At 47.8% G+C, this 27,610-nt stretch overlaps 1 protein-coding gene across 1 annotated transcript; it reads left to right on the top strand.

Moving 5' to 3' along the window:
* Positions 1–14,177: 14,177 nt before the first annotated feature.
* Positions 14,178–19,220, top strand: LOC118083486 (16 kDa beta-galactoside-binding lectin-like). Its single transcript, XM_060279124.1, has 5 exons — positions 14,178–14,186; positions 14,920–14,976; positions 15,064–15,143; positions 17,458–17,641; positions 19,074–19,220. The coding sequence occupies exons 1-5, from the start codon at positions 14,178–14,180 to the stop codon at positions 19,218–19,220; spliced, it is 477 nt and encodes a 158-aa protein (XP_060135107.1).
* The last annotated feature ends 8,390 nt before the right edge of the window (positions 19,221–27,610 follow it).

The following is a 27,610-nucleotide window of genomic DNA, read 5'->3' as shown; positions in this document are numbered from 1 at the left end:
GCTTTTCTCCCTTGCTAAGGCGGCGCAACCGTTTTGGACCAGCAAGGTCTGGGTGCAAATCTTTCAAAGAGGAGACCCTGCTGTTTAGGGGTCACGGGACACGGGTGGTGCTGTGGTCTAAACCACAGAGCCTAGGGCTTGCTGATCAGAAGGTCGGCGGTTCAAATCCCTGCAACAGGGTGAGCTCCCATTGCTTGGTCCCAGCTCCTGCCAACCTAGCAGTTAGAAAGCACTTCAAAGTGCAAGTAGATAAATAGGTACCACTCCGGCGGGAACAGAAACTGTGTTTCCGTGTGCTGTTCTGGTTTCGCCAGAAGTGGCTTAGTCATGCTGGCCACATGACCTGGAAACACTGTCTGTGTACAAATGTTGGCTCCCCTGGCCAGTAAAGCGAGATGAGCGCCACAACCCCAGAGTCATTCGCAACTGGACTTAACTGTAAGGGGTCCTTTACCTTTACTTTAACAGTCTCTTAGGTATCACCTGCAAAAAAGAAACACATTACTCCCCCCCCCCAGAAAACATGGGTTTGCATAAAATTGGCACGTGTTAATTTATACATAAAGGTGAAAATCTGGAGACCTCCAGGTATAGGGTGGTGTATAAATTGATTTAAATAGAAATGCATACATCTCGCTGCAGTGGGGAAGACCGTGACCAGGCAATTTGTATACCTGCACAGTCTGACAGCCAGGTGATCATTGTAGATGGGCAAATTCAGTGCACCTGCTCTCCCTTCTTAAGGTTTCAATCAATCTTTAAACCAGACCTGGTCCCCGACAACCTTTCAAATAGAGGATTCCTTCAGTTAGAGAATTGTCCTCTAACAATCCCTTCATGAGAGCCCTTTGCAAAGTATCAGCCTGGATATGGCAGTTGGTGAGAGCATGGTGCTGATAATGCCAAGGTTGCAGGTTCGAGTCCCCCATATGGGACAGCAACATATTCCTGCATTGCATGGGGGTTGCACCAGATGCAACTTCAGTGCACACCCATTTTCCTAGGCAGAAACCCATGGGAAGCACAAGCCAAGCTAGTGTTGTTCACGTTAGGAAAAACAAATGTTTGGAGCCACCCTGAGATGTGGATTACTTTCGATATCTAAAACTTACTGTAATAAAAAAAAAAATCCTTCCAGTAGCACCTTCTAGAGACCAACTAAGTTTGTCATTGGTATGAGCTTTCGTGTGCATGCACACTTCTTCAGATACACTGAAACAGAAGTCACCAGACCCTTATATATAGTGAGAGGGTGGGGAGGGGTATTACTCAGAAGGGTGGTGGGAAGGGGTGATTGGCTGATAGGTGTGGTAAACCTGTTGATGACTCTTAATGACTGCAATTGGTCTTACAGGAAAAAGAAAGGGGTGAGATGACTAAAAATAGCTTTATCATGTACAGTGGATGCTCGGGATGCGAACATGATCCGTGCGGGAGGCATGTTCGCAACCCGCAGCATTCACAATCTGCAGCGCCGCATCTGCGCATGCGCGGGTCGTGATTCGGCGCTTCTGCACATGCACAAAGCGCGATCTAGTGCTTCTGCGCATGTGCGAGCGCCGGAACCTGGAAGTAACCTGTTCCGGTACTTCCGGGTTCAGCAGGGTGCGCAAGCCGAAAATGCGCAACCCAAAGCGTCTGTAACCCGAGGTATGACTGTATAATGAGATAAGAATCCAATGTCTCTATTCAAACCGGGTCTCTCCATGGTTTTAAGCATGGTAATAAGTTGCAATTCAGCAACTTATCTTTCCAGTCTATTTCTGAAATTCTTTTGTAATAAGACAGCTACTTTAAAGCACATTTGAAGCAGGTTCCTCCTCCTCCCCCCAGTAAAAAATTGGCTGTAGTTTACAGTGCACCACAGCCAAATGGCTTCCTCGGATCTGTTATTAGGAGTGGAGGGGAAACCACATGCCCATAACAATTGTGACTGAATATTTTCCCTTCCATGGCTAATAGCCACAGAAACCAGTGCACTTGGATCAGGGGCCCAGTGAAGGAGGGATGGGTGGGACAGGCTAGCCCACACTTCCCCGACACGGAAGCCCTGATCCAATTGTCTCCTCCCTCTCTCAGGCTGAAAACACGGGTCGTGTTAAGGAGTCCTGAAATGTCGCGTAAACTTTGGTCCTAAATTTTATTTGGCACCCACCTAACCTGCACGCCAACATAGCAAGGTGGGAGGCAGCTAGAAATTCCTAAGCTTGAGAAGCCGCTTTGATTCTGATCCTAAACAGAATGAACAGCAGCCGATCAGATCTTATCACTCAAGCTGGCCTGAGATGTAAAACCAAAGAGTCAAAAGGCATAACATTCTTCTGAGACGCCCTTTCACTATGCATAAACGTAAGATGTTCTCGGTGACATGAGGGCCATGGCTTGTTGATTGATTGTTGCTTAGCCTCCTCCATTGATCGTCTTGGGACTGGGAGCTTAGAGCGAGGAAATGGATGAGAACAGCAAGACTTGGCAGCAGCTGACCTCCAGGAAAATCAAACCAGACACAGAACAGTCCTGGTTTGCGGGGCGTTTCACCCAATATTTGGATTAAAGGCAGCTCCCGTGACAGACAACGAGATTCTCTTGAGTCTGATGCAATTCACACCCTGATGCCGTGGAAGGAACACTTTCCATTGACTTTTGCTGAGTAGCATCTTTTTAGGAGCAGGGGAGGCCACCCTCAGCCAGCCCCCACCTGCCTGCCTTCTTGCTTACAGTAAGTCAGGAGGGGGTGGCTCCGCCTGTGTTGGTGTGCCTGCTTTCTACCATACCAGCCCCAGTAGTAGACACCAGCCAGCACTGTTTAGAATCATAGAACTGTAGGGTTGGAAGGGAACCTGGGGGTCATCTAGTCCAACCCCCTGCAATGCCGGAATCTCGGGGTCTGAGCTGATCTGGGTCATGAGCCACTTGTTCTGGCCCAGGTGAGTCTGCTCTGGAATCTAAACTGCGGGATTCCTCCTCCATCCCTCATGGGACCTTATCCTTGCTGTCCAACTACATCACTGATTATACAGCCCACACATCTTCCAGCATGGAACTCAAGGAATACTTGGAGTAATGGTTAGAGCAGGGGTTGGCAAGGTTTACCTCTCCTGGGCTGGTTCCCTCCCACGGAGATCGCTCCGTGGGCCGGATCGCGCCTGTGCAGACATGATTTCCGGCGTCCACGCAGATGCGATTTCTGGCATCTGCGCATGCGCAGACATGATTTCCAGCACTGCATAAGTGAGTCCCCGCTCTGCACTGTGCCGGTTTAGTGCAGCGCATGGGGACTCGCCAAGCAGGCCGCTCAGTTTGGGGGTGGCTCGTGGGCTGTTGAAACGACCCCCGTGGGCCTGTGGTGGAATCTAGACACCCTAAAAAAAGCTTTAAAAAAAGTTTTGAAAAATATATTGACTTTACCATGAGCTCACCATCGCCATCTAGTGTCACACTAGTATAATGCACTTAAAGTACACTTAAAACGTTATATTTGCAGCTGTATAGCTGAGTCTTAGGGTTAATAATAGTATTAATTAATTCATCCATTCATTTATATGCTGCACATCCAATTGGGTTGTCCCAGCCACAGTGGGTGGGTTCCAACAAATTAAAACATCAAGCACAGCAAAACACCAAACATTAAAAAGTTCCCTATGCAGGGCTGCCTTCAGATGTCTTCTAAAAGTCAGATAGTTGTTTATTTCCTTGACATCTGATGGGAGGGCGTTTCACAGGGAAGGAGCCACTACCTAGAAGGCCCTCTGCCTGGTTCCCTGTAACCTCACTTCTCGCAGTGAGGGAACCACCAGAAGACCCTTGGAGGAAGACCTCAGTGTCAGGACTGAGCGATGGGGGTGGAGACGCTCCTTCAGGTATGCAGGTTCAAATCCTCATACAGCCATGAAGCTCACTGGGTGTCCCTGTTTCCCCCCAAACCCACCTCACAGGGTTGTTGTGAAGATTAAATACGGAGAGGAGAATTATGCACGCTACCTTCAGGGCCCTGAAGGAAAGGGGTAAAAATGCAAGAACTAATTAAGTTCCTAGGCAACCCCTCAGCTAGAGCCAGACCTGCTTATCTCCAGCAAGTTTGCAATGTTGTATTTATTTACCCCAAAATGTATGCCCCACTCCAAGCGGCTTGCAAAAATATATTTTTAAATTACAATAAAAGCAGTTTAAATGCTGAAATTGAATTCATAATAGTGAAACCAGGCAGCATGGTTAAAACCACTCACCAGTAAAACAAGGAAACACCTTTAAACCACCTTTAAACTGAAAGCTTTGGGGTAATAAAAATGTACTCGCTCGCTTGGAGCTTAAGAGAGAGAGAGAGAGAGAGAGAGAGAGAGAGAGAGAGAGAGAGAGAGAGAGAGAGAGCCAACCAACCGATTGTCAGTATACAGATTCTTTTTTGTCTGTAAATGACATTTGATCTTCGCCAAAGCCAGAAGGAAGATTTCGGGATCTGAAGATATAGACTCGTCTGACTGGGGCTAATTTATGGGACAAGTCCTATTTCTTGCTGTGACACAGGAAACAAATATACATTTAATAAGTGAATTAATTGGCTGTAGTTCACAGTGTATGTCCTAAAACATAGTTAAGAATGAAGACTGCCATGTAAACTGCATATTTTTATTTGCAGATACGTCATAAATCTGCAGCTAACAACTCATTATGCGCCTTGCATCTGGAGTTAACTGATGACTTCTGTGCCCAGACAAACCAGTTTCTCCTCTGCTAAACCTGTTTCAGACCTTTTATGTTTTTTTCAGCCAAGGAAATCTGGAAATTCTAATTGCGTGAAGGTGGCTGCTATCAGAAAATCTTTTCTTTCGAAAGCATTTGTGAGAGCAGGTTAATAAGCGTCTTTCCTGCTGCCAAATAGTGTTTTCTTGCTGTGACGGATTGGTTTTTAACGTGTTGTATATCATCTTAAAGACTTAAGGTTTGGGTTGTGTATGTATGTGTGTGTAACCGGCCGATATTCTCAGTCACCAATTTATAGACTTATAACACAAAATGAGAAAATCATACACACAAGAATATGTAACATTCAAACATCATAGAAAAACGTATGATGAGATTCAGTCCAAATAACAGCCCAAAAAGTATCAAGTCTTAAATACAGCTTATATAGGGCATCCATATGGGATATGAAAAGGTTCCAAGATGTTTTCAAGTACTGTAGATGAATAAGGATCTAGGTAACAACGGAGCACCCAATTGTGGTAAAAAAAATGACGGTGGCAATGGAGTATCCAAATGAAAATGAGAAGCAACAATGGATGGTGACAAAAAAGACGAGACAAGGTTACCCAGGTTATATACCTTGTTTTGCTGGAACTGGCTTCTTCAGTGAGTAGAATGCTGTCTATTATAAAGGAATATGTCATCAGTTCTTATACCATTAAAAAAAAGGACAACAATGCACTTACAAAAACATACTTAGATCGCATTCATAGATAAGATACTAACTGGAACTCCAAGTGTTGACTCCAAGCGTTAATGCAAATACTAGGTTAAACTTCAATATATAAAGGTCTGGAAGCAAACAAACTACAGGTGTGACCTGGTCCCCGCCTCAACCAACAACAGCCTTGTGAGGCGGGCAGGCTGAAAGATGTGACTGGATTCTGGCTGGTGAGCTTCATTGTTGAGTGGGGATTTGAACCCGGGTCTTCTCATTCCTAGTCCAACCACTGTGCCTCACTAGCTCTGTTATTGGAAAGGTAATTAATAAATGTGTTTTTAAAAAACCTATAAGCAGAAGGCAGGTGAATGGATGACCTTTATTGAACCCATTTGTCTTGGTGGAAAGGTTTTTTTTATAAAAAAAAACCCATAGGACCATTCAAAACCGAATGTTATTCTGAGAATAAGAAAGAACCAGTAACTTTCATACAGCTGTTCTACAACCAAGCATGCAGCACATGCTTAAGGAACATGTGCAAAATAAGATTTATTTATTTTTTTGCCTCTGGCCCATCTGTGCCACGTTTAAAAAATGCCAAATGGAAAAGAGGATGTAGAAGAGGAAGAATTCTAGATTGACTCATAGCTCTCCTCAAGACAGATGTACCTATTTTATCACAGATCTTGGATATAAGAGGTCTATGTTTGTTCCTTCAAACGCACCCCAGGGCGATTGGGTTCGGCAGGCATCATCACGCACACTTGGTGGAACTGGCACGCTTCAAAGTAAAAAGCTAATTTGAGGAGAGCCCACCCCCTGTCCCCCCCACAGAGCGGGGAGATTGTCTCAACAATCCCATCAGGGCGCAAAGGACAGGAATCCTCAGGCCTCAGGAATTTGAGCTCCTCTGTCAGTTTATCAGGGCAAGGAGGAAGCTGCGAGGAGACAGCTCTTTGCTCTCCAGACCTGTCAGCTCTTATCACCTTTCAGCAGCACTTAAGTGCACACCAAGTAATCAATAAAATGGGACCAAATTGAGGGAAATGCCTCCTCTGCTGACTAGTGGAGATGGATTAATAGTTCCCAGCAGCCACCTATAGAACATTAATAGTCAGAGAGAGGGAACACAAGTCAAGAAGGAGACTCGTATTTATTTCTCGTCTTCATTCCCAAAGGGGCCAATCTTCCCAAAGCATTTGGACAAAGACGTGAGTCCAAAAGAGCATGCAGGAATCCAGACCCTCCAAGTGCCCCTATTTTCCAGGGACAGTCCCGGATTTACAGAAGACATTTTGGTTTCCGATTTGATCACGGAATGTCCCACTTTCACTTAGGTAAAGGTAATGGGACCCTTGACAATTCAGTCGTGACCGACTCTGGGGTTGCGGTGCTCATCTCGCGTTATTGGCCAAGGGAGCCAGCGTACAGCTTCCAGGTCATGTGGCCAGCATGACAAAGCCGCTTCTGGCGAACCAGAGCAGCACATGGAAACACCATTTACCTTCCCGCTGTAGCGGTACCTATTTATTTACTTGCACTTTGACATGCTTTCAAGCTGCTAGGTTGGCAGGAGCAGGGACCAAGCAACGGGAGCTCACCCCATCGCGGGGATTTGAACCGCCGACCTTTTGATCGGCAAGCCCTAGGCTCAGTGGTTTAACCCACAGCGCCACTTAGGACATCCCTATTTTCATTGGAGAAATGTTGGAGGATATGAAGTTTTGGACTCACAGCTGTCCATGGAGGCGCAGGTCAATTCTGTGTCCAGGGCAGCTCCATCTGGTACGCAGGCTGAGACCCTGTGCGCGCCACGGCCCTCCGGGAGGCCCACCCCACCCCCGAAATGTGCACCACGCCCCTCTGGGAGGTGCGCCCCGCCCCCAGAATGCACGCCCTGCCCCTCAGGGAGGCGCGCCCCACCTCCAGAATGGGCGCCAGCCCCGCCCCCGGTGTCAGAGCATGAAGCTCCACCACTGCCCAGTTCAGCTACTGATTGATTGATCGTGTGACTGCAGTACATTGCTTTATTGCTTTCATTTTATGGATCCATGCTCTCGTTAGATAGTAAAATTCATGTTAAATTGCTGTTTTAGGGGTTGTTTTTAAAAGTCTGGAACGGATTACAGTAGTACCTCGGGTTACGAACACGATCCGTTCCGGATCACGGTTCGTAACCCGAAAAGGTCACAAACCGAGTGCGCGCTTCTGCGCATGCGCGGGGGGCGCGCATGCCGAAAACACTTCCGGGTTTACAGAGTTCGTAACCCGAAGTGTTCGCAAACTGAGCGGGTCGTAAATCGAGGTACGACTGTAATCCGTTTTGCATTACTTCCTATGGGAAAGCGTGCCTTGGTTTTGGAACGCTTTGGTTTTGGAATGGACTTCCGGAACGGATTAAGTTTGAGAACCAACATACCACTGTATATAGAAAGCAACCACCCTCTCACATGAGGACTTGGACAGCTCAGGGTTAGTGCTGATGTGGCCAATGACATCACAATGAAAACAAACTACCACCAAGGAAAGCAGCAACGGGAATGGGTACCTCTCTTCCTCTCCCGCAATTGCAGGGATGGAAACCTTTTTCCGACTGAGGAACACAGGCTGAGCAACCTTCCAAGACCTCCTGCTGCTGGTAGGCGGGGCCAGAGGCAAAAGTGGGCGGAGCCACAAATGTGAATTTTACCTTTGTTCAGTAGGCTACTTTTTACCTGCATTCAGGCAGTCCTCTCCGCCCTCCATCCAGACAATAATAGAATAGTAAAATTGTAGAGTTCGAAGGGACCCAGAGGGTCATTTCATCTAACCCCTGAAATGCAGGAATCTCAGCTAAAGCAAGAGGTGTTGTTTTTAAAAAAATACTTTTCAAATTTATACATTTCATTAATTTTACAATCCATTTAACATTTCAAAATTTGACTTCCTTCCCCCTCTTTCTGCAGTTCCTTAGATTTATTTTTTCATATCTTCTGCATATCCAAATTCATTTAACTTGCTCATTTAACTATCTACTGTAAATATATACTCTTATAAAACTGCAGGTTATTACAACAAGCCTGCTAATGCTTTTATCTGTTTACAATTTGTCTGTAAATAGTCAATAAACCATTTCCATTCCTTCATAAAAAAGTTTGTTATCTTGATTTCTTATTTTTTCTGAATATTCCATCAAGGTTTTGTATCCATTCTTCCTTTACTGGGACTTCTGCTTCATTTCATTTTGGGACATGAATAATAATAGCTTAAGGGTCCCAGGCCCTAAAGAAGCCAGACTATCCTCCACCAGGGCCAGGGCCTTTTCAGTGATGGCTCCGACCTGGTGGAATGCTCTGTCCCACGAGACTAGGGCCCTGCAGGACTTGATCTCCTTCCGCAAGGCCTGTAAGACAGAGCTATTCCGCCTGGCCTTCAATTTTAATTAGCCTGATCCTCCATTCCCTTTTCCCGTTCCTTTTTCTATGAAGAAACTCTTTTGGGACCCCACATTTAAACTCTTCCCTGGTCTCCTTGCTGGCGCTAGCAGGACCAAAATTGGCCAGTTAGCCCTGGCGATTACTTGACGTTTACTAAACTGGGTTTCCCCCCCAAAAAATGACCCTGAATTTTATTGAAATGGATGGTATACTTATGTTGTATTTTATGCTGTTTTTAAGCTGTTTTTAAAGTCGCTTTTAATTAATGTTTCATATTTGCTGTTGGCAGCCCTGAGCCCGGTTTTCAAATTGGGAAGGGTTGGGTATAAATAAAAATTATTATTATTATTATTATTTATTAACATTCTTGCTGCTGTAGTAGCATACAAGAATAAATTTCTATACAATTTAGGTAGTTCTGTCCCTATAATTCCCAAAAGAACAGCTTCTGGTTTTGTTTTTTTAAAAAATAAATAAAATAAAAGTCATTTTGAACATCCTTTTCAATTTATTACATATCATTTCCCAGTAAGCTTTAACCTTACTACAAGACCACCACATATGATAAAAAGAACCTTCTTTCTCTTTACATTTCCAACATTTGGAAATGAATGGCCTGGGCAGAATTTAGAGGGCCATTTAAAGAGGTCTGGAGGTCCACATTCACTCCCAGACTCTGAGGGGCCCCACCCCTGCCAAATTGCTTTATTCGGGTCACCCAACTTCATTCATTCATAATTTTGTTAAAGCTACATTCTTCCCTCCTCCATTGTGGCAAAATGCATCAAATCGTCACAAACCCTTCTAGGTTCGAAGGCTCTTTATAATAAAGTATCATCACTGGGGTCCCTTTACCTTTACAACAAAGTATCCTTAAAGGTAAAGGGACCCCTGACTATTAGGTCCAGTCGTGACCGACTTTGGGGTTGCGGCGCTCATCTCGCGTTATTGGCCGAGGGAGCTGGCATACAGCTTCCAGGTCATGTGGCCAGCATGACAAAGCCGCTTCTGGCGAACCAGAGCAGCACACGGAAACGCCGTTTACCTTCCTGCTGTAGCAGTACCTATTTATCTACTTGCACTTTGAAGTGCTTTCGAACTGCTAGGTTGGCAGGAGCAGGGACCGAGCAACGGGAGCTGACCCCGTCGCGGGGATTCGAACCGCCGACCCTCTGATCGGCAAGCCCTAGGTCCTAACCCACAGTGCCACCCACATCCCATCACTGCATACTTTAGCACTAAAGCAGGCACCCTCAAACTCGGCCCTCCAGCTGTTTTGGGACTACAATTCCCATCATCCCTGACCTGTTAGCTAGGGATGCTGGGAGTTGTACTCCCAAAACAGCTGGAGGGCCCAAGTTTGGGGATGCCTGCACTAAAGTAAAGAAATCGCCGAGCAGAAAGAGGGAAGGATGTGGTGGCTTACCTCATGGAGATTGGCATGCTGCAATCCAAACATGCGCTCATTGGAACAACTGTGCTTGGGATAAATGTTATTAGTGAGCAAAAGACAGAAGGATGCATTGAGAAACTGGGAGTCTGCAGCAGGTATCAGATAGCACCCAGGAGACATTTCCTTCAAAGTGTTTCAGACAGAGCGGCCTGTCTGATGACAGGAATCACATGTTCTTTCAATTTCCTAGTTCCTTTTGGCTCCTGCTATTTTCCACCCACTGCTTTGCAACAGCCTTTAAATAAAAAAAAACTCCATCCCCTAGCACCATGTTGCAAGAGGCTGCCAGACATTTTCCGTGGTCCAGTACACCCCCCTCCAACCTGGTGCCCTCCAGATGTTTGGGGCGGGCTGTAACTCCTATCAGCTCGAACCAGCACAAGTCCGGAACATCTGGATGACACCAACTTGAGAAAGGCTGACCCCAAATAAACCTTTGTAAGGGCTGGTTTATAGACGATGTGCCACCAACATCCTTTTTAAAGAAAATAAAAATAAAAATGCAGAGTTTGGAGAGAATGCAGTATTGCAAATTGCAAGCGTCTTAGTTCTGATCTGAAAATTCTGCTAGCTATTCCTAATCTACCACGTCTTTGCTGAGTGAGTCATTCTCGCAAGCATTAGTATTACGTATTCTTACAGTATTTGCGTTCAACTCGCATTTTCTTTCATTCTAAGCCACTTTAAATCATTTCTATGAGCAAAATAAGTGCACTCAGGGGCCGGGCTGTGTGCATTCCCATGACACTTTAACCTTGTAATCCCTGAAATACTTAGAACTAGGAGGTGCATGTATGAGACTGTTAATTAATACAGCCTTGAGACAAAAACAAACCAACACACCCATGACGCAGGGTGGATGTGAGAAAAACGCAGGTATGAAATGTTCAAGGCCTTTATAAATTTAAGGTACTGCTAAATGATAGGTGACCAAAAATGAAACAACTTTTGGATTGGTAAATGTATTTCAGTGGAAAGCCTCAACTCAATAAATGGAGCTACATAACGAAACTCCTTGCAGCCACTATTTTGGACACATTTTCCATCCATTTGCCATAAAGCTTACTTAGACTGAATGTGGGGAATGTGGAATGTCCAGCAATCCTCTGCCTCCCAGGGCTGGGAGTTTCCCCTGTCTGAAACTCTGGAGAGTCAGTGTAGACCAGGCATCCCCAAACTGCGGCCCTCCAGATGTTTTGGCCTACAACTCCCATGATCCCTAGCTAACAGGACCAGTCGGGGGAGATGGGAATTGTAGTCCAAAACATCTGGAGGGCCGAAGTTTGGGGATGCCTGGTGTAGACAGTACTGAGCTAGATGGACCAATAGTCTGACAGCATCCACTTATTCTCAGTCTTTCCTGGAAGTAAATCCTCCCCTGACTTCAGTGATTCTTATTTCAGTACAGTCGCGGGTGGCACTGTGGCTTAAACCACAGAGCCTAGGACTTGCTGATCAGAAGGTTGGCGGTTTGAATCCCTGCGACGGGGTGAGCTCCCGTTGCTCGGTCCCAGCTCCTGCCAACCTAGCAGTTCGAAAGGACGTCAAAGTGCAAGTTGATAAATAGGTACCGCTCCGGCGGGAAGGTAAACGGCGTTTCCATGCGCTGCTCTGATTCACCCGAAGCGGGAAGAAGTGGCTTAGTCATGCTGGCCACATGACCCGGAAGCTGTATGCCGGCTCCCTTAGCCAGTAAAGCAAGATGAGCACCACAACCCCAGAGTCGTCCGCAACTGGACCTAATGGTCAGGGGTCCCTTTACCTTTACCGTCACCTAATGTGATGCCACCAGCCTCAGATGGAAACAAGGGTCTTCATTCTGCCATAAGCATCTCTTCGTTCCCTTCAGCTGCTCGCACAATTAATAACAGGGACAAACTTTTAAATGAATAAACAGAAGGGATTTGGTCTGTGCAATTAGATCCCAGAAAGTCAAAGGAAGTTCTGCAGAACTCTGCAGAGCTTTTATTGATATATATATAATCGTAATAACCATAATATCATTTCTATCCTGCCTTTTCTTTCAGACAGCTTACAGCTAAAAATACAAAAACACAGCTCTTGAGTTTGATCTGCACCTGTCCCTGTTTCAGTAGAGCATTATAGGTAACCAAAGTTGTGCAGGGGAGGTGTCTGTCCCTGAAAGGGCTAATCTAAAGTAATAATTCACCTGTCCATCTTTGAGGGAAGAGGATAGGAATGATTTTCTCCTTTGCAGAATTGGGACAGTTAGTTTCTTTGTGAATGCATATGCAAGCAACAAAATTGCAAACAAATGTTTACTAGGAAAGGATACTTGTGACTCTACTACTGTTTTGGGAAACGTGTCTTTAAAAATGCCTTGAACTATATGAATGAGTAGGTGAAGCTTTCCACTGCAGGGAGATAAGCAATTTTGACCTCCCAGTTGCTGCATTTAACCGCTTCTGTTAAAGGCACAGCCGCAGAACCTGATTGGAAAAATTGGCAGCTCCAGAATCTGCAACAGCTGATGCAACAGCACCCCACGAGGGCGGAGGGATTTTTAATGGTCTCTGCGAATCTTTGGAGATGCCTTTCAAGCTGATTCACATTGCTGCAAGATTGCTGCTGACACTTTTTTTTTGCTGCTGCCTCTTGCACGGGGTCTATGTAGAGAGTCTGTCTCCAACTACGAGGAGAACTTAATGGACCTGTCAACAATGTCGATTAATTTCAATTCACCCCCCACCCTAAGCATTGGACTAACATTTGATGCAACCCAATATTATCCTTTCCCCAAAAAAATCTGTATACATAGAAATGTTTGTATTTATGATCTTTATATTTATAAAATTTTATGTCACAATATATTTGTTCGTTGGAAACCAATGTGGGGTAGTGGTTAGAGTCATGTCAGGCTGGGACAGGTGAGTCCTGGGTTCAAATCCCCCAGGACTCAGCCACATTCCAGGCTCTATTCTCCAGCCCATGGGTAGGTAAACTGAGGCCCCGGGGCCAGATCTGACCCAGTCAGCTTCTAAATCCGGCCTGCGGACAGTCCGGGAATCAGCGTGTTTTTACATGAGTAGAATGTGTCCTTTTATTTAAAATGCATCTCTGGGTTATTTGTGGAACATAGGAATTCGTTCTACCCCCCCTCCCCAATAGCCTGGCCCCCCACAAGGTCTGAGGGACAGTGGACCGGCCCCCTGCTGAAAAAGTTTGCTGACCCCTGCTCCAGCCCTTCCACACTGAAGACGAATAAAAATGTTTTAACGGGGTGTTTCCCAAACTTGGGTCTCCAGCTGTTTTCGGAGTCCAATTCCCATCATCCCTAACCATTGGTCCTGCTAGCTAGGGATGATGGGAGTTGTAGTCCAAAAACAGCTGGAGGCCCAAGTTTGGGAGACCCTGCTCTGAATTCCTTGTTTTCTATTGGATCAGTTGCCTGCTGGCTTAATGCTGTGATGTGAATGAGAGGAAACCATGTATGCCATCCTGGGTTTCTTGGAGGAAGAGTGGGGCCAAGGATGTCCTCTCCAGATGTTTTGGACTACAACTATCATCACCCCCAACCTGCACAGGTGAGGGCTCTAATGCTGATGGGAGCTGCAGCCGCCAAAGCACCTGGAGGGTACCAGGTGAGTGAAGGGCAGTGGGGAGAAATAGCACCAGCTGTTTGAGTTAATAATCACTGTTCTCCTGCATTCAAAACAGGCCAGCTGTGTTGCTTGTTGACCCTGATTTTCCTCCTCCTTGCATTTCTACAGAGCTCCAGTGACAGCAGACCCTTTTTGTCATGTGGTCCATTTCCCCCCAGCTACTTAAAGGCACCAGGGAGGACTTTCTTTTTTCAAGGTAGCTGGCTGGTACTTCTTTTGCTGAGGCACAGAACTGAGATTGGAAGGGAGAAGGCATTGCTGGACCTGAGCAAGATTGTGTCATGGATCCCGTGAGTCCTCTTTATTGCTGCTCCTTGGTTACTGAGATTGAGATTGTTTTACAAGCAGCAAGACCTAAACAAGGCCGGAAACTTATAAGCATCAATAGGTTTCTTGGGGAAGCGGTGTATCAGCTAGGAAACAAGCACATTTTGTATGTGTCACTATTGCATTCTATCTTTCCCTTGCTTTGGGGTTCTTGATAACCTATTCTTGGTGCATTGTTAGTAGGGCTGTCCTCTGTTAATAATGATGTGCTATCCATACAGTTGTGCTTTCTAGTATAAAGGTGGGAGGGAATGGTCTCTGCCCTGCAGAGCTTACAATCAAAGGTCTGCCCGTGGGAGAGATGAGTGTAATGTAACTTAAGAGGCGAATGTGTGCCAATGCAGTTCATACTCAAAAAGTCTTTGTAGAAGGGATGGGTGTTGAGGTTTCACAGAAAAGGCAAGATTTGAAGAGGGCTTGGAAACATGAGTATGCAAACAACAACAACGATTTATTTGCAGTGTCTTTAGGCTTCCCTATAAGAGTCAGTGAATGCAGCACTTTTAATTGGAGGTTGCTACTGGGAATAACATGGCAGGAGGGAGAAGTAATTGCTTGCTATATGGGACTAGCAGGCTGCTAGTCCTAAAGATCTGACAACCCTTGGATTCCCAACACTGGCTGTAGCAAATGAAATGCTCAGTGCTTCTGCCTATTGATTTATTGGTGACTCCTTCCTCTTGTCCCGTCCCACAGGTATTAGGAAGTGCCCTCATTGATCCATGGACCCGGGTTCACTCCAACCCAATGAAAGTAAGAGCATTCACTTTCTTGCCCCTTTCCCTCCTAAATCTCACCATTCCACCACCGCAGTTGAAGATGTGTTTCCCTCCTCTCTAGGGGCTGGTTGCGACGGATTTTCTCCTTCTGCATGGAGAGACTGTCCAACTGAAAGGGAGGATCCCGTCGGATGCCAAAGAGTAAGCTGGGAAGGAGGAAAGCGTATTGAGACTCTTGTGCATTCATATTACTGCTTTGGAGTACAGAGAAGTTGCTATCTCCCCAGCTTGGCCCCGAAGCTGTTCATTTCCGCATGGCTTCAGTTAGTTAGTATACACACCAGAGAGCACTTATGGGGCAGAAATGTCTAATTCCTATGCAAAGGTGTTCGTAGCTTGGCTAGAGATGAGTTGGGAACACCTTAAGGACTCCAGTCTTTATAAAACTGCACCAAACTGTTGCCTGTTACACAGGATACCCGTTTGTAATTTATTATATTTCTATCCCACCTTTCCTCCAGAGAGTGAAAGGTGGCATGCACACTTTCCCCATTTTAGTTACAGGTAGGTAGCCGTGTTGGTCTGCCGTAGTCGAAACAAAATAAAAAAATTCCTTCCAGTAGCACCTTAGAGACCAACTAAGTTTGTCATTGGTATGAGCTTTCGTGTGCATGCACACTTCTTCAGATACACACACGAGGCATGCACACGAAACCTCATACCAATGACAAACTTAGTTGGTCTCTAAGGTGCTACTGGGGGGACCCAGGTGGCGCTGTGGGTTAAACCACTGAGCCTAGGGCTTGCTGATCAGAAGGTCAACGGTTTGAATCCCTGTGACGGGGTGAGCTCCCATTGCTTGGTCCCAGCTCCTGCCAACCTAGCAGTTCGAAAGCATGTCAAAATGCAAGTAGATAAATAGGAACCGCTACAGTGGGAAGGTAAACGGCGTTTCCATGCGCTGCTCTGGTTTGTCAGAAGCGGCTTTGTCATGCTGGCCACATGACCTGGAAGCTGTACGCCGGCTCCCTCTGCTAATAATGCGAGATGAGCGTGCAACCCCAGAGTCGGTCACGACTGGACGTAATGGTCAGGGGTCCCTTTACCTTTACCTTTAAGGTGCTACTGGAAGGAATTTTTTTAAAAAAAAACAACCACCCATTTTTTATCCTTCCAACAACCCTGCAAGGTAGGTTAGGCTGAGTGACAGCGGGGGAGGGGGGATGCCCCATAGAGTTTCATAGCTGAGCAGGGATTTGAACCTGGGTCTCCGAGGTGCAAGTCCAGCGCTCTAACCACTACTCCCCACTGGTTCTCAAAATAATGCAGTTACTCTAGATGACATCATGCGGATGCAGATTTAAAGCTCCAGCAGGAGTCGACAGGAGCGCAAATGCAGCCTTGGATAGTTTTGCTAATGCGGGGGTGAGGATGAGAAGTGGCCCTCCACACCGTTCTTTGGCCCTTGGCCCTCTCCCCAGGCTGAATCCCTCACTGGCCCTGATGCCTGCAGAGTGTTCTTGCCTGGTTGGAATGTTCCATTGAACTCTTAATTTTTCATGCTAGCTAGGATGGAGTGTGGAGAATCCTATGTTGCACACTTTGTGACTCCTGTTGCACGACAGGGCTCTCCAAACTCTGATCTGTGAGCTTCATTCGGTTGGCCTATAGCCTGTCTGTAAAAACGTAATTCAAAATCCTACAGCACCTGTTGCAGTACAACAGGCAGAGGAAAATCACCAAGTTCTCTATGTGGACCTGCGGTGATTCTCAAATGACCCATGGGGGGAAGGGGAAATGTTGGGGTACATCCTGCCCCCCCAACAGTCTATATCAGGCATGTCAAACCTGCAGCCCTCCAGATGTTTTGGCCTACAACTCCCATGATCCCTAGCTAGCAGGACCAGTGGTTGGGGAAGATGGGAATTGTAGTCCAAAACATCTGGAGGGCCGCAGGTTTGACATGCCTGGTCTATATCATGGTTTCCAAAATTTGGGTCTCCAGCTGTTTTTGGACTACAACTCCCATCGTCCCTAACTAGCAGGACCCTATGGTCATGGATGATAACTGTAGTCCAAAAACAGCTGGAGACGCAAGTTTGGGAAACCCTGGTCTATATGCTGCTCTAGGTTGCTAGTTCCCGTGTGATACTCTTGCAACCATGAGCGCTAGAACCGTGCTTTATTTTAATTTTATTATTTTATTTATTTTTAAAGCTACTGTTCTCATGAAGGCAGCCCTGTTTAGGGAAGCTTTTAATGTTTAATACATTATTGTATTTTAATATTTTGTTGGAAGCCGCCCAGAGTGGCTGGGGAAACCCAGCCAGATGGGCGGGGTATAAATAATTGATGATGATGATGAAGCCCAAATATAGCACTAAATGCTCTCACTGTTTGGCATACAGGTAGATGCCCAAGAGGGGGGCTGCGTAGTTGTTGTTTGTTTATACAGAGGTCCAGGAAGCCTTAACCTCCACGCTCTTTGTTTTCCATAACTTCCATCCTCTTCAAGTTTTGTCGTGAATCTGGGCCAGGATCGCGACAACCTCGTCCTTCACTTCAACCCCCGCTTTGACTACCAGACGGACGACAACACCATTTTGAACACCATCGTGTGCAACTCCTTGCAGAACGGCGTATGGGGGAAAGAACAGAGAATCACCGATTTCCCTTTTGAGCAAGGTGCCAAAGTTCAGGTGAGGGTGTGGCAGTCTTATCGAAGGTCTGTGTGCGAATGGAGGAGGTAGGGGAGTGGCTTCTCTGCAGAGGTCATGCAATGCTTGTACTCCTATCGACCCCAGCCAGTATGGCCAATGGTCAGCCATGGGAGCAATACCTGACCATCTGGAAGACCCCAGGTATCTTTCCCTTAGAGCAGGCACCCCCAAACTCGGCCCTCCAGATGTTTTGGGACTACAACTCCCATCATCCCTAGCTAACAGGACCAGTGGTCAGGGAAGATGGGAGTTGTAGTCCCAAAACATCTGGAGGGCTGAGTTTGGGGATGGCTGCCTTAGAGGGTGTGGAAGGAGGACCTTCCTTCTTTCAAAAAAATTAAATTTATATGTATAGAACTGGAATGCAGGTGTTTGGAGAGTGGCTTGACTGAATAAGACTTCTGTGCTTTAAAAAAAAAAAAATAAGTGCACAGGCCAGTTCACCTTTGCCTACAGAAAACTAGCATGTACACCCTTCTCCGCATCTTATCCTGCTTTTAACATGAGGGATTAAGTCCAGGGGGTCAGCAAACTTTTTCAGCAGGGGGCCGGCCCACTGTCCCTCAGACCTTGTGGGGGGCCAGACTATATTTTGGGGGGAAAATGAACGAATTCCTGTGCTCCCAAAATAACCCAGAGATGCATTTTAGATAAAAGAACACATTCTACTCATGTAAAAACACGCTCATTCCCGGACCATCTGTGGGCTGGGTTTAGAAGGCAATTGGGCTGGATCCTGCCCCCAGGCCTAAGTTTGCCTACCCATGGATTAAGACAACTCTGGTCCTTGGGCTCTGAACAGGGGCGGGGCAAGCGGGTGGGGGGGCGGTCCACCCTGGGTACTGCCCTGGAGGGGGTGTCACTCGGGGCCGCGCCCCCACCCCGGGATCGGCACCTTGCCTGAGCCTGGGCGCTCTGTTTAGAAGTCGCGGGAGGCGCGCGATCCTCCTCTACCTAGCATGCGTGTGCAGCGGGATGCTGTGCATGCGTACAACAGAGAGGGTACTGCACCCCCGTGACTTCAAAATGGAGCCTAAACGGAGCACCCAGGCTCCAGGCAGATAGCCCACTGGTGTGGTGGGCGTGCCACGCCAGTGGGTTATCTACCTGGAGCCTGGGCACTCTGTTTAGAAGTAGCATGTGTCGTTACATAGCGACGCTGCGCGCGCCCCCGGAACATGGCAATATGCCGCCCCGGGTGTTGCGGCGCCTTGCTACGCCCCTGGCTCTGAAGTGCCTCCTGATCAGCTGAAATGTAAGCACTTGGGTAGAAGTAGCCTCAGACAGGAAATGGAAATGCTGAACTCCCAATGTCTAGGCAGTAGTTGCCATTCCTTTTAGTCTTTCAGGGCATGTAAAGCGTTTAGTGTCCTGGTTTTCTCATGACTCCTCCTCCTCCTGCTTCTTGCAGCTTTCCTTCACTTTTCTTTCTGCGGAGATCAAGGTGAAGCTGGCAGAGGGTCATGAGTTCACCTTTCCCAACCAGCTGGGCCTGAAGACCATCGGCTATATCAGGGTGGAAGGAGACTTCAGAATCAGAACCCTCAAATTTCTCTAGTTTCGTTCTGTGTCCCTGCAGTCCTGCAACAAGTCTGAATAAACTCATCTGTTCTTCAAAAACTGCCTGCGTGGTTTTAGTTTATAACGGTGAGGGGAAATATTTTTGAGTCCGGGAACCTCATTACCTGCTGGGGAGCCTTCTGAGGCTCACATGACCATGGTGGGTGGAGCCAGAGGCAGGGCAACAAATAGAAATATTGCATTTGAACAGTAGGGTATATTCTAGGCACACTCAAAGGCCCCACTCACATCTCCCTCTAGACCAGCCTCTCTCAACCTTGGGTCCCCGGCTGTTATTGGGCTACAAATCCCATCATCCCTAGCTAGCAGAACCAAGGGTGATGGGAACTAAGCCAAGGTTAAAAAAGGCTGGTCTAGACCAGGCACCCCCAAACTTCGGCCCTCCAGATGTTTGGGACTACAATTCCCATCACCCCTGACCACTGATCCTCTTAGCTAGGGATCATGGGAGTTGTAGGCCAAAACATCTGGAGGGCCGCAGTTTGGGGGTGCCTGATCTAGACCATAGCTGTCAAGTCTCCCGTTTTTCGCGGGAAACCCCTGTATTTTAAACTGTTTCCCGCTGGCAGCCCGGATTGGAAAGAATCCCGTAAACCCCCCAGATTTCCTACCTGCCAGGGAGGCTCCATTTTGGGTCCCAGCGCCGCCCAATTTCCGAGCCCCACAGGGGTGCCACAGAAAGAATGTAGTTGGTCAAGGGAGCCGTGGACTCAAAGGTTGAAATCCTCTGCTCTAGACAAGCAGGAGGCATTGGGCAAGAACACTTGAAGATGTGAAATAGGGGTGTGTGGCTAGGAAACATATGGAGGGCCAGACAAAGGAGGCTTGGGGACCACATTTGGGTCACTGGACTGAGGTTCCCCACCTGTATTTTATAAAAATTGGTACATCCTGCTGTCCTGCATTTGCTGTGGGGAAATCATGTCCTCAAAGAGGGCACATGTTGCGGTGCAACCTGGCAACCGAACCCTGTGTTGTGGGTGGGTACGATTGGATAGCCACAACACCCTATTGGTAGGTCCCTTGATGCTGGGTTAATCAGGCCAATGGGACGCTAGCCAAACCAATCAAGGGACCTATATATGCCCATGCATGTTACTCAGAGCTTCCTTTTCTGGTCAGTGCATCGGAACACCTGCCCACCTCTCCCTACTTCTAGGGCTTGCGCGCTTGACCTTGCTATGCCGTCGTGTGTCGTCTGTCATTGGCACAGGGGCACAGCAGGAATTTTCCCCACTTGGCTGATTGGCTGGTGCCACTTGGGTTTCGCCTGCTGCGTAGCAAATCGTCACAACTTGTCATACCTGCCAAGTTGCTGTCAGAGAAATAAGGGACCGGGCTGGAAATAGCAGGCCGGAAGTAGCGCTGCTGCCATTTTGGAACTGGGCGGAGCATGCTCAGAAGTGACTTTTGATGCTGCTTTGCCTAGTTCCAAAATGGCCGCTGCGCCAGAAGTCGCACTGCAGCCATTTTGGAACTGGGCAGAGCAGCATCAAAAGTCGCTTCTGAGCATGCTCCGCCCAGTACCAAAATGGCCGCCGTGCCAGAATAAACCAGGGAAAAAACAGCTGGAAAAACGGGGATTTCCCGGGGAAAACGGGAGACTTGGCAGCTATGCAACTTGTAAGGTTGTGAATGGGCTCTGGTTCAGGTGAAAGGGATGGGGGAACGCTCTCGCCATCCCTATGTGAAGGGTATTCCGTTAAAGGAATCCAGGGACTCAATGGTTTGGTCCCATGCCCGAGTCCAGGGGGACATCTGGGTGGTGGACATAGCCTGTTCCCAGCTTTCCGCCATTCCAGGTGTTCACCCTAGCCTGACCTAGGCTGGTGCCCTTTATTGATTACATCAGGTGCAACCACTCACCCGATGTAATCAATAAAGTTGTGGCCTAAATTCTGCCAAAAACCAAACCAAAATTTGAGTTTTGTCTGAATTTATTTATAGGGGGAGGTTTAAAGGTCTAAACATGCAAAAGGGGAAATTCTGGTGTCCTCTTCTACAGTTGCCTGTGTCAAAATGATATGAAAGCCTCTTTTGTTTGGTACCTATTCTGATGGGTTGTCCTGGCTGGCAGTTTAAATCACAGGATTAAAACAGTACAGGGGAGGTGTCCGCCCACAAAAGGGTTGCAGTCTCAAAGGCATGATGCACAGGTCAATGTTTTGAAGCAAGATCATGGTAATTCTTTGCACATTTTGGGCAGGTAAGTGCTGGTCCATGGGTTCACGAAAAGTCGGACAGGACTATAAACGACTAAACAACAAGTAATCTAGACGGACAAAATAATAAGCAACCACTTACCAGGAAAGGCCACTGAGGAAGATCTCCTGGGAGGTGGGGAAGGAAAGTACGGTATATTCAGAAGCCACATTATGTGCGCCGCCTCGCGACCCCTGCCCCAATGACACAGTAGCTGTGGGCATGAGTGAGAGGATGCTATATGAGGTAATGTGACATCACCCAAAACAGACACTTTGGGGCCTGAAACTTGAATGGAAGAGGTCTAAATGGTCTGCATCCTCCAGACATGCCTGGAGTTGTTCCACGACACTCTGCTTGACTGCGTTGCCCAGGAATGGAATATTGGAGACTGGGCAATAGTTAGCCATAGTGGCCGGGTCCAAAGGTGGTTTAATAACTGCTTCTTTAAGAGGTTCCAGGAAGACTCCCTCACAGAGGGAAGCATTCGCCACCCCACGGAGCCCATTGCCCAGCTCTGCCCAGCTCGCTTTTATGAGCCAGGATGGACAAGGGCTGAGAAGACAGGCTGTCGGTTCTACTTGTGCAAGCAGCCTGTCTGCATAGAATCATAGAATCATAAAATCATAGAATTGTAGAGTTGGAAGAGACCACAAGGGCCATCCAGTCCAACCTTCTGCTGAGCAGGAAACACCATCAAAGCATTCTTGACATATGGCTGTCAAGCCTCTGCTTAAACACCTGCAAAGGAGACGACTCCACCACACTCCTTGGTAGCAAATTCCACTGCCGAACAGCTCTTACTGTCAGGAAGTTCTTCCTAATGTTTAGGTGGAATCTTCTTTCTTGTAGTTTGAATCCATTGCTCCGTGTCCGCTTCTCTGGAGCAACAGAAAACAACCTTTCTCCCTCCTCTATATGACATCCTTTCATATATTTGAACATGGCTATCATATCACCCCTTAACCTTCTCTTCTCCAGGCTAACATACCCAGCTCCCTAAGCCGTTCCTCATAAGGCATCGTTTCCAGGCCTTTGACCATTTTGGTTGCCCTCTTCTGGACATGTTCCAGCTTGTCAGTATCCTTCTTGCATGCGGCTTCCCCCAGCTGGTGTGGGAGGAGACATTTCCAAATCTTCCCAGTGCTCAGCTCTGTGGGAACAGCAACGTTGGCAGGAAGTTAGTGCAGTGTAGTGGTTAGAGTAGTGTCAGACTAGAACTAGCGAGACCCCAGTTCCAAGCCCTAGACATGCATCGCCAGTCACAATTCCTCAGCTGAGCTGAGCTGCCAGGGCTGTCATGAGACTATGAGGGGGAGCCATGCCTGCCACCCTGAGTTTCTTGGAAGGAGAGTGGGCCAGAATGTAATTATTTATAATAACAAAATAGTGGAAGGGTGGATGGTTGAAAATAGACTCCAGGCAAAGCACATTAGTTCACTGGAGATGCCAAAAGCACAAGTAGCTTTAAATCTATTTTTTTTAAAAATGAAATACAGCAAATATATCCGCCTTCCTGTATGGTTATCCCAGAACTGATCTACCACCATCCAAATGGATACAAAGCAACGTAGGAAAAGTCTACTGCATGGTGCCTTTAAATATTGTTCCCCACCCACCCACTCACCACCTCGATCTCCAAGCCTTGTGCGATCCAGGGGGGGGGTCTGTGTTTCCTTTTGGACCAGGAGGCTCAGCGGAGACTGTGGTGTCTTTATGTTATACGGTTTATTTACACAAACAGTGGTGCCTCGGTTTATGAACTTAATCCGTTCCAGAAGTCCTTTCTTAAACCAAAACTGTTCTTAAACCAAGGCATGCTTTCCCTAATGAGGCCTCCCGTGCCACCAGTGCCATTCCACCGTTTGGCTTCCATTCTTAGACCAAGGTAAAGTTCGCAAACTGAATAGTCTGCGGAGTTCGTAAACTGAATAGTCCGTAAACAGCGCTGTTCTTAAACCAAGGTACCACTGTGTACCGTGCAAAATGGTTTGCTTGCAACCATTTTGGATTACAACCGTTTTGGATTACAACCGCGTCAAACCCTGAGGTGTGTGTCCCTTTTTTTGGATTACAACCCATTTTTTTTATTACAACCATTATTATTTTTGGAGGCCCCATTGGTGAAAGCACGCCTTGGGTTACAACCTGTTTTGGTTTACAACTGGACCTCCAGAACGGATTATGGTTGTAAACCAAGGTATCACTGTATACAACCTGGGTCTAGATGGCGAGATTGGTCTAGATGGCATTCGCATCCCAGGAGGGTCCTGTTCCTTCCAGTGCTGCCGTCTCAGATTCCAAGAGACCCCAAACATTGTGTCTGACCCTCTGTGCAGCACAAAACAGACAGTCCCCCTTCTCCCTGCCCCCCAACCCAGCTTGCAAAAAGGACACTTTACTCCCGTTTGCTATCCAAACTGCCAACCTGGGACTTCTCTCTCTCTGCTCTGGCATTGTGTTTTGCTAACTACTCAGAGCACATAGCCTTGCTGACGGCTTCTCTCTCTGTTTCACTAGGTCCATGACTTGGCCACTTCAGTAATGACCCCTTGATGGTTCTTCCTGATGGCTCCTCTCCCAGGTGGACACGGAAAGCTGGGTCTAACTTTCAGCTTAACCCGACAAGCACTGATTCATTCTAGCTTTTATCAGACCCAGGAATTTAGGGGGGATCTGGCCCCTCACAAACTCACAACAGTGCCAGCGCTAGAACAGGAGGGCCCTGGGTTCAAATCCTCACTCAGCCACGAAGCAGTCCCGTGCTCCATCCCTTCCACACTGAAGACCAATCAAAGCAATGGGCATCTCAGCTCTTTCCTATCATTGGCTCAGTTGTCGGCTGGCCTGCTTTTCTGCTTGTGTGGCATCCAAAATCCAGATCAAAGGCAGGGAGGGAGAATGAACAAATGTCTGAATGGTTACCAGCCAGGAGGCTGTTGATTTAAATTGCATAAGGCGCTGTTGGCCAACAGTGTGCCCTCCATTGGTTTCAGAATCCAACTCCCATCAACCTCACCTGAGCACAGGTGAGGTCTCAGGCTGATGGAAGCCGTATTCTCAAACATCTGGAGCAGGCATCCCAAACTGTGGCCCTCCAGATGTTTTGGCCTACAACTCCCATGATCAAGGCCGGTGCGTCCATTTAGGCAAACTAGGCAATCGCCTAGAGTGCATAAATGGAGGGGGCGTTGGGCAGCCTGCCCCGCAAAACCCCCACACCACCACCGCCCTCCCACAGCGCTCGCTCGCGCTCCTCCCACCTATGGAAGGGACGCTGTGAGCTCCTGAGTGCTGCAGCGAGTGAGTGGTGGTGGCGGCAGCGCCCGTAGCTGAAGCCTTCACATGGGTGTAGACAGGGGGGGCAGGAGGGGGCAGCTGCCCCCCCTAGAAGCAAAAAATTATTGTATTTTACAGACCATAACCAATACTTTGCCCCTCCAAAAACTGAAGTGGAAAGGGCTTTGCTTTAGCAAGAGCAGCTCTCCACTTGCTGGGGGCGGGAACACAGCTGTAACAAAAACACATCAAATAAATAAAGCAAAGTGGCTACCAGTACTTAAGCAGTTAAGACAATGGAGCAGAATATCCCTTCAGGCAAGGTCCACCCTATTCACCCTATTGTTATTCAGTGGGAGTTGTTAATGGGCATTCAGGGATCGCATTAACAGTTCTATTGGCGATTTAATGAGGGTGCAGAGGATTCAATTTGACTAAGGTGGCCCTGCAAGGCTAAAAGGAAGTGAATAAGAAGGGGGGGGGGGCTGGACCTTTGATAGACACAGTGATGTTTATAAAAAGCATTGGTGTTCCAGTCTGCCCCTCCTCCTGCATCTGTATACTGTAAATCAGGGGTGGCCACCTCCCAAGAGACTCTGATCTACTCACAGAGTTAAAAACTGGGAGTGATCTACCCCCTTTTGGGGGGTTCAGGTCAAAGCTGTTGAGTTTCTTTAAGGAAGGGAAGCCCTGTTTTGGGGGGTTTAGGTCAAACTTGTTGAGCTTCTTTTAGGAGGGAGGCAGGCCCATTATTGTTTAGGGCTTCAGGTCATAGTTCAGCTTTTTTTAGGGAGGAGGAAAAATTTGGGTGAGCTTTTTTTAGGGGTGCCAGTGATCTAGCAGTGATCTACCACAGACATCCAGTGATCTACTGGTAGATCACAATCTACCTGTTGGACGTGCCTGCTGTAAATCAAGCAGAGAGAAAGCTGCTTACAAGGCTCCTGTACAGGTGTACCGGTATCTTCCTCTTGCTGCAGAGTTCTAGCATCACAGCGTCACCCAGAGGCACCCACAAATGTGAGTTATCCCTCTCTCTATTTCTTCCTTCCTTTCCTCCCTCTTCCATCCTCAATAAAATACTGGGGGGGGGGGGCAGATAAGCCCCACATAGAAAGCCCATCAAAATGGGGGGGGGAGGACTCTTTAAAATACAGTATTTACCAGTAATTTCTTTTTTGGGGGGGAAGGCACCTAGGCCTCTAGGAGTTGGCTGCTATGCCTAGGACAATTCAAGAAAGCAGAATCATGCATATGCTATGGTAATATATCAATAGAATCATGGAATTGTAGTCGGAAGGGACCACAAGGGTCATCTAGTCCAACCCCCTGCAATGCAGGAATTTTTCCCCAATGTGGGGCTTGAACCCACAACATGGTTGAAATATTATGCTGATATGCAGCAACGCCTCGGAGCCATCAAGACTGCGGCCCTGTCTTGCCTCGCCCTCGCCTGCCCTGCCACCCCCTCTCCCCTGCCCGACCCTCCCATCCTCTTGCTGCAGAGTTCCAGCTTCACAGCATCACCCAGAGACACCCACAAATATGAGGTATCCCTCTCTCTATTATTCCTTCCTTCCCTCCCTCTTCCATCCTTAATAAAATACTGGGGGGGGCAGATAAGCCCCACATAGAAAGCCCATCAAAATGGGGGGGGTGACTCTTTCAAATACGGTATTTACCAGTAATTGGGGGGGGGGAGAGGCACCTAGGCCTCTAGGATTTGGCTGCTATGCCTAGGAGTAGGACAATTCAAGAAAGCAGAATGATGCATATGCTATGGTAATATATCAATGGAATCATAGAATTGTTGTCGGAAGGGACCACAAGGGTCATCTAGTCCAACCCCCTGCAATGCAGGAATTTTTTCCTAAGGTGGGGCTTGAACCCACAACATGGTTGAAATATTATGCTGATATGCAGCAACGCCTCGGAGCTGTCGTGACTGCGGCCGTGCCTTCCCTCGCCCTCATCTGCCCTGCCACCCCCTCTCGCCTGCCCGACCCTCCCGTCCTCTTGCTGCAGAGTTCCAGCATCACAGCGTCACCCAGAGGCACCCACAAATATGAGTTACCCCTCTCTCTATTTCTTCCTTCCTTCCCTCCCTCTTCCATTCTTAATAAAATATGGGGGGGGGGCAGATAAGCCCCACATAGAAAGCCCATCAACATGGGGGGATGACTCTTTCACATACGGTATTTACTAGTAATTGGGGGGGGGGAGGCACCTAGGCCTCTAGGAGTTGGCTGCTATGCCTAGGAGTAGGACAATTCAAGAAAGCAGAATGATGCATATGCTATGGCAATATATCAATAGAATCATAGAATTGTAGTCGGAAGGGACCACAAGGGTCATCTAGTCCAACCCCCTGCAATGCAGGAATTTTTTCCTAAGGTGGGGCTTGAACCCACAACATGGTTGAAATATTATGCTGATATGCAGCAACGCCTTGGAGCCGTCATGACTGCGGCCGTGCCTTGCCTTGCCCTCGCCCACCCTGTCACCCCCTCTTGCCTGCCCGACCCTCCCGTCCTCTCCAGCCAAGCAGGGTAGCCGCCGCCGTTGCCAGCCCCAGAAGCACAAGGTGGCCGCTGCCGCCGCTGCCACCACCACGATGTCGTCAGGCCAGCTGGCCCTGTAGCCCCGCCCACGTTCCCACTTTGTGGCCCCGCCCCTAAATGATCATGGCTTGCCCCCCCCCCTAGTTTTGATCCTGGCTACGCCCTTGAGCCTTCAGCTATGGGCGCTGCTGCTACCTCCACCGCTCACTCTTCTTTTGGCTTGCGCTCCTCCTGCCTATGGAGGGAACGCAGGGGCGTCAGCAATGCGTCATGACGCACGACGCACGCGTCCTGACTCATGTGCCGGGGGCGCCAAAAGGTGTTT

This window comes from Zootoca vivipara, chromosome 9, assembly GCF_963506605.1.
Source record: "Zootoca vivipara chromosome 9, rZooViv1.1, whole genome shotgun sequence".
Taxonomy (NCBI): domain Eukaryota; kingdom Metazoa; phylum Chordata; class Lepidosauria; order Squamata; family Lacertidae; genus Zootoca; species Zootoca vivipara.
Note: the sequence above shows the minus strand (reverse complement) of the source record. Positions and strands in the feature narration are given on the sequence as shown.

Excerpts from the sequence above, each read along its gene's own strand:
- LOC118083486 (XM_060279124.1), top strand. Across the intron at positions 15,144-17,457 it reads ATCCCGTCGGATGCCAAAGA|TTTTGTCGTGAATCTGGGCC; the intron begins GTAAGCTGGGAA and ends ATCCTCTTCAAG. Across the intron at positions 17,642-19,073 it reads AGCAAGGTGCCAAAGTTCAG|CTTTCCTTCACTTTTCTTTC; the intron begins GTGAGGGTGTGG and ends TGCTTCTTGCAG.